This window comes from Rhinopithecus bieti, unplaced genomic scaffold, assembly GCF_001698545.2.
Source record: "Rhinopithecus bieti isolate Rb0 unplaced genomic scaffold, ASM169854v2 scaffold_18548, whole genome shotgun sequence".
Taxonomy (NCBI): domain Eukaryota; kingdom Metazoa; phylum Chordata; class Mammalia; order Primates; family Cercopithecidae; genus Rhinopithecus; species Rhinopithecus bieti.
The window spans coordinates 2,299,996-2,310,222 of record NW_016809526.1 but is presented as its reverse complement, the minus strand read 5'-3'; the positions used below and the strand labels follow the sequence as shown (position 1 = coordinate 2,310,222).

Genomic DNA, 10,227 nt, shown 5'->3' with positions numbered 1-10,227 from the left:
GAGATGGGGGTCTCGCTCTGTCACTCAGGCTGGAGTGTAGTGGTGCAATCGTAACTCACTGTAACCTCTAACTCCTGGACTCAAGCAATCCTCCCACCTCAGCCTCCCAAGCAGCTAGGACTACAGGTTGAGTGCCACTATGCCCAGCTAATTATTATTATTATTATTATTATTAATGAGAGAGGGTCTCACAATGTTGTCCAGACTGATCTCAAACTCTTGGCCTCAAGCAATCATCCCACCTCAGCCTCCCAAAGTGCTGGGATCACAGGTGGAGGCCACCACACCTAGACTCCAGGGTAATAATCTTATAATCTTTATATCCTATAAAACCCAGAATGATTAATAAATTTGAAATTTACATTTGTATTATTCCAGATTAAATTATATTTCATGAAAATTAATGGACTCTCTGCTCTTGTGGGGGGAAAATTCTGTGTATTTTTGCAAAGAAAAAAGTCTAGAAGAATATAGAAAAAAAATGATTACTTCTGAGTGCTGGCATAACAGGTGCTTTTACCAGCCTTTTTCTATATTGTCTGCTAATTTTATGACAAACATATTTTAATATCATAATCGCAAAACAAATGAATAGGATTTGAATTAATAGTATTTACCACGTTTTCAACCTACCAACCTTAAGATCACAGGGGTTACAAATGTAATAGACTTTATATTAGAACTTCCCTGTAATCCCAGGCTAAAAATGCTGATGTTCACATGATCCTGGTATTTTAATCACCCAGAATTACCCCCTGTTGTGATATAATGTAAAGTGTAAAGCACTGTACAAAGGTATGAGGTTATAATGAGCCTTTGGTCAGTAAGGTTCAAATGAAATTAAAACATGACACGACATTCTTTTTTAGTGAGACTTGAGGTAATAACACATCTCATTCTTAAACTTTTTTCCTTTCTGTACACTTGTACTTCTTCCAAGTTTATTCCATGATTACAAGCTCTTTAACTTATTTTCCCAGCATCCAACTATATCCTCAAGAGTTATTCTGCAATCACAGTCTCACATTTTAAAGTAATAAGTGAAATGTTCATTCCTAATTATTTCTGCTTTAAAATCCTCTCAGCTATGTGTGCCCATATGAACTAGAAAATACTAGGTATTAGGTAATATAATGGTATATAGAAGGAAGACGACAGAGAACAAGCCCTATCTACTCTTTATGGTGTTGCCTCCATTCTCCCCAATCTATCAGTCCCTCTTAACCTCTCTGACTCTCGATTCCCTTACATACTCTGTCCTTCCACCACCGGGAAAACTAAACAAATAATAACTAAAATGAAAATTTCACCAGAGGGGCTCAACAACAGAAGAAAGAATCAGCAAACTTAAAGACAGACAATAAGAGTATCCAGTCTGACCGACAAAAAGAATGATGAAAAATGAACAGAGCCTTGGAGAGAGATCCATGGGACACCATGAAGCCTATAAACATATGTATAATGAGAGCTGCAATAGGAGAGAGAAAGGAAAGGAAAGAGAAATTATGTGAAGAAATTATGACTGTGGTGGGGTGCAGTGGCTCACACACATAATTCTAGCACTTTCAGAGGCTGAGGCAGGAGGATCACTTGAGCTTAGAAGTTTGAGACCAGCCTGGGCAACGTAGTGAGACCTCATCTTCACAAAAAATTTAAAAAAAAAAAATTAGCTGAGCATGATGGTGTATACCTGTAGTCCCAGCTACCTGGGTGGCTGAAGTGGTAAGACTGATTAAGCCCAGCAGGTCAAGGCTGCAGTAAGCATGATTATGCCACTGCACTCCAGCCTGGGCAACAGAGTGAGATCCTGTCTCAAACAAAACAAAATAAAATAAATTAAATTTAAAAAAAAAAAGAAATGATGGCTGAAAACTTCTCAAATTTGATGAAAAACATTAATCTACACATCCAAGGAGCTCAACAAACTCCAAGTAAGATAACTCAGAGATCCACACCAAGACACATCATAGTCAAACTGTCAAAGCCAAAGACAAAAACAGAATCTTGAAATCAACAAGAGGGAAAAAAAAAAAAACCCTCTTCATATACAAGGGATTCTCAAGATTAACAATTGATTTCTCATCAGAAACCACGGAGGACAGAATGCAGAGATGACACAGTCAAAGTGTGAAAGAAAAAGACTATCAACCAAGAATTCTACATCCAACAACACTAATATTGCAAAATCAAGGAGAGCTGGGTAAAGACAGAAAAAGAATTATAACATTCCCAGACACAAAAACTGAAATAATTTATTGCTAGTATACCTGATATACAAAAAATACTAACAGGAGGCTTTCAGCTAAAATGAAAGGACTCTATACAGTAGCTCAAATCCACACAAAAAATTAATAACACCAGGAAAAATAATGACATAGGCAAAGAGAAAAGAAAGCATAAATGTATTTTTGTCTGTAACTCTTTTCTTCAATATGATGTAAAGGACAAATACATAAAACAATAATTAAAAAACTGTGTTAGTGGGCTTAATGTATAAGATATATATGCATAGTCACTATGAAATACCATCCATGCTGAACTTGTTGTGAAAATCCCTATCATGTTGGGGTTAAGTATTTAGGGTACTCATAAAATGCTATTCAATCTAGAAACTGCACACTTTCTAAAGTTCTATTAGGCAAACTCTCAATAAGAATATGAAGGCTATGGCTGAGAGTGGTGACTCATGCCTGTAACTGCAGCACTTTGGGAGGCTGTGGTGGGTGGACCACTTGAGGTCAGGTGTTCAAGACCAGCCTGGCCAACTTGGTGGAACCCTGTCTCTACTAAAAATACAAAAAATTAGCTGGGCATGGTGGTGCATGCCTGTAATCTCAGTTATTTGGGAGGCTGAGGCAGGAGAATCATTTGAACCCAGAGGGCAGAAATTGCACTGAGCCAAGATTGTGCCACTGCAACCCAGCCTGGGTGACAAGGCAAGATTCTGTCTCCCTAAAAAAAATTAAAAAAAAAAAAAGAATGAAGGCTGTAACAGATTTTAAGAGTTAAGTTTCTCCATCACATTCCAAATTTATATAAAGACATACATGCCCATGGATTCCTTGGCACATAGAAGTCTCTGTTTCAAAAAGGACATTTATAATTAGATTAACATTTCCTATTAATCAATACCTAAAATTTCAGCTATTTACCCAATTAATTCATGGAAGGCAGGGCTGAAAATGTTGTGCTAAATTACAGTACTCTAACACAGAAAAATAGCACACCAATAATATTTATATTGGTTGATATGATAACATGTGAGGATTTTAAAATGTGAAAAATCACTTACCAAATGCTTATCTGGTAAAACATTACAAATAATACCTCCTCCAAACTTTTTTTTTTTTTTTTTGAGACAGTCTCGCTTTGTCACCCGGGCTACAGTGCAGTGGCACAATCTCAGCTCACTGCAATCTCTGCCCCCCAGGTTCAAGCAATTCTCCTGTCTCAGCCTCCCAAGTAACTAGGACTACAGGTATATGCTACCACACCCGGTTAATTTTTGTATTTTTAGTAGAGATAGGGTTTCGCCATATTGGTCAGGCTGGTGTTGAACTCCTGACCTCAGGTGATCCACCCCCTCTGCCTCCCAAAGTGCTGGGATTATAAGGGTGAGCCACCACGCCCAGCCACAACTACCACTTTATAATCAATGGAAAATCACCAAATTAGAATTTTTTCAAATAATGTGCATCCTAAAGCAAACATAGGGCCAAGCATGGTGGCTCACGCCTGCAATCCCACACTTTGAGAGGCCAAGGCAGGATTGCTCGAGGCCAGGGGTTCAAGGTTACTGTGAGCTATGATTAAGCCACTGCACTCTAGCCTGGGTGGCAGAGCAAGACCCTGTCTCTAAAAAAAAAATTAAAAGTAAAAGTAACAAATTTAGAATTGTGGACCACTGGTAGAATTTTTTTATTCTGTTCATTCATTTAATTATTCGAGAAACATTTATGGCACACTTGCTGTGTCAGACACTATGGTAGGAACTAAAGATAAAAAGACAAGGTCTGCCCCTCGAAGTACGCACAGTCCGGGGAGAGGCTCCCATTCTAGAATTAAAGAAGGTATGATTAGAAGAGACCTAAGAGTTCCCTTATTTAACAGATGAAACTGGAACTCATCACTACTTAGCTACTAAGGCAGACAAACATCCAGGTATAGAGATTTCCCACCCCATGTTTTCTTTGCACCACATTTCTTATGACTAAAAGCGACGAAGGAGTGTTTCCATGCAGGTGAAGCAGAAACATGGAACTCTGGGCAATATATGTAATAGTTATTAAATTGGAGACAGAAATTCCTAATGGATATGTACAATATAAGTATTTAACAATTATTAAGTAACAATTATTTAAATAAATATCTAACAATTTAGAGACAAACATCTCTAATAGATGTGATATTATGGTAAAGCCCTAATTAGCAACCTTTACTGAAGAACTAAAATAAGGTAATATAATAGTAACCCTTCTGAGCTATAATTATAGTTTTGCCTCTGTTTTCTGATCTGTAAAATGGGGATATTAAAATTTTACTTCACAGACTGTTGTGAAAATTAAGTGAATTAATACTTGAAAGCACTTAGTAAGCCTGGTACCTAGTAAACACTCATTAAATGTTTGGTACTCTTGTGGACAATCATTTCTTAAATGTACTAGTATGATACATAAAGACTAAAACAAGGAACTATTTTCTTTAAGGGATTATCCTATTATTATAATGGTCTTATTTTCTGGTGACTAATAAAATCTCACTATATTATATATTTCAGAAATAGTATTTAAAATGAATGAGATTTAATAGTATGTATGACCCCTTACTCTATAAAGATCTTATCAGTCCTAAAGCTACAGAAAAATAGACATTAATTAAATTACTAATTAAAATTCCATCACAATTTTAATAAATTATATCATTTTGTTCAGTATTACTGAGATCACAAATCTTAAATGTCATTAAGAGGATATTCAAAGATGACTTTCAAGTTAACTAAAAACTTTACGGGCTAGGTGCAGTGGCGCACGCCTTTAATTCCAGCACTTTGGGAGGCCAAGGAGAGAGCATCATTTGAGCCCAGAAGTTTGAGACCAACTTAGGTAACACAAGGAGACCTCTTCTCTACAAAAAAATTAAAAAATTAGCCAGGTGTGGTGGCACACGCCTGTAGTCCCAGCTACTTGGGAGGCTAAGGTAGGAAGATTGCTTGAGCCTGGGAGGTCCAGGCTGTAGTGAGCTGTGATCCAGCCTGGGCACTCCAGCCTGGGCAACAAAATAAGATCCTGTCTCAAAATTTAAAAATAAAATTAAAAGTTTATGCAGATTTTCTCATTCTACATAAAATATTCTTAAACATATGTAAAATAAACATTCATTATATATATTAATGAAACTCTTTTATATTAAAATAAATCATCACCCAATATCAATAATAAATAACTGTATTTGTAGCCACTTACTGCAATCTCTCTACAAGCCGACATGGATATTCCTGTGCCTTCAATTTGCTTCAATGCATATTCCTTTTCATCTTTTCTGCACATAAACAAAAAAAATTATTTTTCCATATATCACTTTCAGATTCAAAATTATAACTACAAAAACAATGGAAACGCACTTAATTTCTCAGTGATATGTAAACACTCTCACTATGCCATGCATTGCTTATTATTTTTGATAATATTTCAACTACAGAAATATGAAATACCAAAAGAAATTCATGTCACAATGAAAACATCAGACAGAGCCAAAACACAAAACTCAAAATTGAAACAGAACAGGATACTAAACACAGCACTAGTTTCAAAGAGTAAACAAGCATAAATATAAACTCAAACATATTGCAAGATAATTCCACTCCTGTCTTAATTATCTGGAGTCTACATAAAGCATTCTGTTACAGACATTCGCTACAAAAAAACTGACAGACATAAACTCCCAGATTCATTTAAAGTAATTTCATAGTATAAGAAGCATTTATAGGAATGATAACCCACTGAAACACACTGTATCTCACTTGAGGATGGGTACATTCAAAAGCCCGAGGACCTCAATCAAAAGCCTTTTAGAGAGACCTCAATCAAAAGTCTTTTAAAGACTTCAAATCTCTAGCCACCAACATGTCATTCTCAGGAACACTAGGAGAAATCCAGTACCTAAAGTGGATTTTTCAAACAATGCATGTAGTATTAGGAATTCTGGGAAATCCCAATAGTTACTAAGTTGCTTAATCAAGAGAATACAGCAGTTCAAAAACCAGTGAAACATTCTGTTAAAATATTAATAGTATGAGATGAGCAGCTAGTATAATACAGTAAGTACAGTAAGCATTCTCAAGAGTGCTGAAATCAGAACCAGCCACACAAAGGTCCCCGCTGAATGTCATAACATAACTCACAAGTTCATATTGTGAGTTGTTCTTATAAGAGGAGTTAAATCCATGCCTTTCAAGTTTTGTCTTTTGATCGTATTACAGCCTCAGCAAAGTACCACCATGTCATGATGTTTTTGTCAAATATAGCGCCAAAGTAGTGTCTTATCTGTCTACTTAGCTATTCCTCATTTTCCCCATTCTGTGTTGACCTGCAGATAGAGCAGTTTAGGATGTTATTCAAAATTCGCATTTTAAAACACCATTTTACATCCCTTTTGAAGATTTTTACAATCATCTATAAGCAAATAATTGAGTTATGGTTACTTTCCCTCACAATCATTTTGAAAATTATATCCATTTTTCTTCCAACAGATAGCATTCAGGAAATAATTAAACAGTATTTTGACAAACAAAACATACTAGGTGTGTCAACAAGATGGACTATGATACAATTTTTAAAATGATGGCTAGAAGGTCATTAGAAACGTGGAAAATGTGTACCATATGCTACTGAGAAAATATGCAAATTATACTATATAAAAATATACATCTACAAATATGTTGAAGGCAATACAAAAAATTAAAAACAGTTACATTAAGATGAAGGAAGTTATGTCGACTAACTTTAATGCTAATATTATACTGCCTTTTAAATTAGAATTGGGGTAAAAAGAAAAAAACCAAAATAAATTGATACTCTGAAAATACCTACTAAAACAATCTTTAGTATTTTCAAAGTGACAGCTCAGGCACGTTTTAAAGAGCAAAGTCAAAAATAAGGAAAGCTTAAATCATCATTTTTTTCCTTTTCTCCATCCTGTTTTTTGCCCAAACATAAAACTAGACTTTTCAGACCACTCAGAAGCCACTAAGAAGCACAAACTGCAGGTGATTGAATGTAATCAAAGCCAAGTGTTCCTTCTGTGCCTTAAATGTATTTGTGGGTACACGAGTGAGAGCACATGTGCCTGAGAAGCTCAACGCAATGCTTACAATGTAAATTTTATACATTTAAATTATCTATCAGATATCTATTGCTAAATACTTAAGTTTGATGTATTCTTTAAGCAAAATTATAAAAGCTTTCTGAAAAATTTTTCACATGCAACTATAATTTTTTCAACAGAAATATTTCAATCCTCAGTTCCCCTAGACAAAGCAGTCCAGAAGCTCATGTAATTGCATAGTTTTATTTTAATACTGTAAAGAATATTACACAATCTGGATAGGTTATAGTTGCTATGGAAACTATAAGATCTTTGCAGTAAGTCAAAAAGTGCAAAATTAACACATCAAATTAATGGCTTTTGAATTTCACATCCAGTCTGTCAAAGGAATTTGAAAGCTTGAACAGAAGAGACTGAGCATAGGCCTCTTACTCTAAATTATATGGACAGGAACAAGGAACAAACCCAGCAATTATTTCACTTAATAAGTTTAAATATAACTTCCATCTGTTAAATTAATAAAATACTCAAACATTTGCAATTTTAAGATTTATTTGCAACATTTAAATTGAGAATGAAAGAAAGTACATATATCATTACTTTTTATCTTTGTAAACTAACTGTCAGATGGTAAGTGATGATGTGGAATCTCTGAGGTTCACCATATGAAGAAGCTGCAAGGTCCCAGAGGGCATATGGGACTCCTTGGCACTGTACTACGTGAATGCTAATCTTTGGGCATATGCCAACACTTTAGTCTGAAGACTAAATATGCATCCTTTAACACAACGTCTAGAAATATTTCAATGATCAGGCACATGAGACAGAGAAGCTTTACTGCTCTCATCTCATGTGAGTGCCCCTCTCCAGGAGTTCCTCCAAGTAGAGGAATTCATACCTCACACCTTAGATGTTTCAGGCACATGTAATATTAAATATCATAAAAGAACAATTTTTTATTTTACATGAAAAGGCTGAAAAGCAGGTGAACCTGCCTAGCCTACACTGCTATGATAATCTGGCTTTTAGAGGCAGCTTAGTTCCTCCTTAAAATTATTTCATTTCCAAATTACTTTTATTTCTAAATAACATAAAGATAGACAAAGCAATTCCAAAGCCTTCAGAGAAACTGTTTTCTACATTTTCATGTATATTAGATAGTATGATTAGAGCAATTGCATATTGAAATTAATCAGAGGAATTTACTAAATGCATCCAGAAGAATTAAAAATACATATATTTGTACTATAAACATGGATAAATGCTATATAGAATTTTTAAATATCAAGATGTTTCTTCCATACATCTATAACGTGTAGCAACACCATGAAAACTTCACTCTCAGCAGTCACAATGAAAACCAATTGTTTGATGTGAACATTATGTAACAAAATAGAACAAATATATTTGACAGAGACTGATTTTATTAGGTCCTCCATCTGAGACACTATGTTCCTTTTTTCTTTTTTTTCTTTTTTTGAGACCACTGTGTCCCCCAGGCTGAAGTACAGTAGCATGATCTGGGCTCACTGCAGTGTCGACTTCATGGGCTCAGGTGATCCTCCCACTTCACCCTCCCAAGTAGCTGGGACTGCAGGCACACACCACACAGCCAGGTAATTTTTGTATTTTTTGTAAAGATGGGGTTTCGCCATATTGGCCAGGCTGGTCTCAAACTCCTGAACTCAAGTGATCTGCCCATCTCGGCCTCCCAAAGTTCTGGGATTACAGGCCTGTACCACCGTGCCCTCCTGGCTCTGGAAAATTCTTGATGCAAACAATTCTATAGAGAGTAGAAAATATAAAAAGCACATATCTGTGCAAAAAAATAGAAATCATTACCTTAAAATGAAAGTTTACTCCCATACAGAAAATCAAGCTCAGTGGTAGAATTTAAATGTAATTCAGGGAAGAATTTCTCAAGTCTAGAGAAGCAAGCCCAGCAGGAACATCTCTTAAATGAAATATTAGGACCTGTTTTAATGGAAAAGATAGTCTTACACCTTTCAACAACATCCAAACTTGGCGACCAGCCCACACTCAACTGTAGCAAGGTAAAGCACAATTCAGTAGCCTACACGCAAAAACACAGAGTTAAACCGAAGTTCCATTTGTTGTAGTCACAATTAGACTGGCCCAAGGTTCTTTGACTCCTATCAATAATACTGCTGGATGTCCAGACCAGCCATGGGCCACGCTGATCCCAAAGTAGACAAAAAATTTAGAAGAAGCATCTTTTAAAGAAAGATAAGAAAACCCAACATGAGGCAAGATTGAAGGAAAATTTTAAAGTATTCAAAATAACAGAATAAAATCCTTTTCTTTGTTTCTAATAAAACAGAAAAGCCTTATTATTTTATACCAACTAACAACTACAGTGTTTATATTATATATCTCAATATTGCCAACTCTTGGGATAAACAAATTAGAGACAGATATCAGGAAGTTCACAATCCACATGGAAAGAGATTCTGGGTGACCAGAAAATATACAAGTAACCTGATGTGCTCCACACCTACAAAAGATATGCATAATAAGTGCAGAGAGAATGCAACCATTAATTCATTCAGAGCTTTAAGAAAGGTAATTCCAGCCGGGCGCGGTGGCTCAAGCCTGTAATCCCAGCACTTTGGGAGGCCGAGACGGGTGGATCACGAGGTCAGGAAATCGAGACCATCCTGGCTAATACGGTGAAACCCCGTCTCTACTAAAAAATATAAAAAACTAGCTGGGTGAGGTGGCGGGCGCCTGTAGTCCCAGCTACTTGGGAGGCTGAGGCAGGAGAATGGTGTAAACCCGGGAGGCGGAGCTTGCAGTGAGCCGAGATCCGGCCACTGCCCCCCGGCCTGGGCAACTGCCCCCCACCCGGGGCAACCCCGCCCCAAAAAAAAAAAAAAAAGGAAA

At 36.2% G+C, this 10,227-nt stretch overlaps 1 protein-coding gene across 6 annotated transcripts in view; it reads right to left on the bottom strand.

Moving 5' to 3' along the window:
- The window catches only part of CDK19 (cyclin dependent kinase 19), a 214,681-nt gene that overhangs the window by 133,089 nt on the left and 71,365 nt on the right, over positions 1 to 10,227 (bottom strand). For 3 of the 6 annotated variants that reach the window (XM_017889652.1, XM_017889654.1, XM_017889656.1), the window contains one exon: positions 5,463 to 5,538. The exons of 1 other annotated variant lie outside the window; for it this stretch is intronic. In XM_017889652.1, coding sequence (XP_017745141.1) covers positions 5,463 to 5,538 — 76 coding nt within the window. Of the gene's footprint in view, positions 1 to 5,462; positions 5,539 to 6,400; positions 6,416 to 9,165; positions 9,373 to 10,227 lie in introns of those variants that run through there. 2 more of the 6 variants (XM_017889655.1, XM_017889653.1) reach the window with 2 other exon arrangements.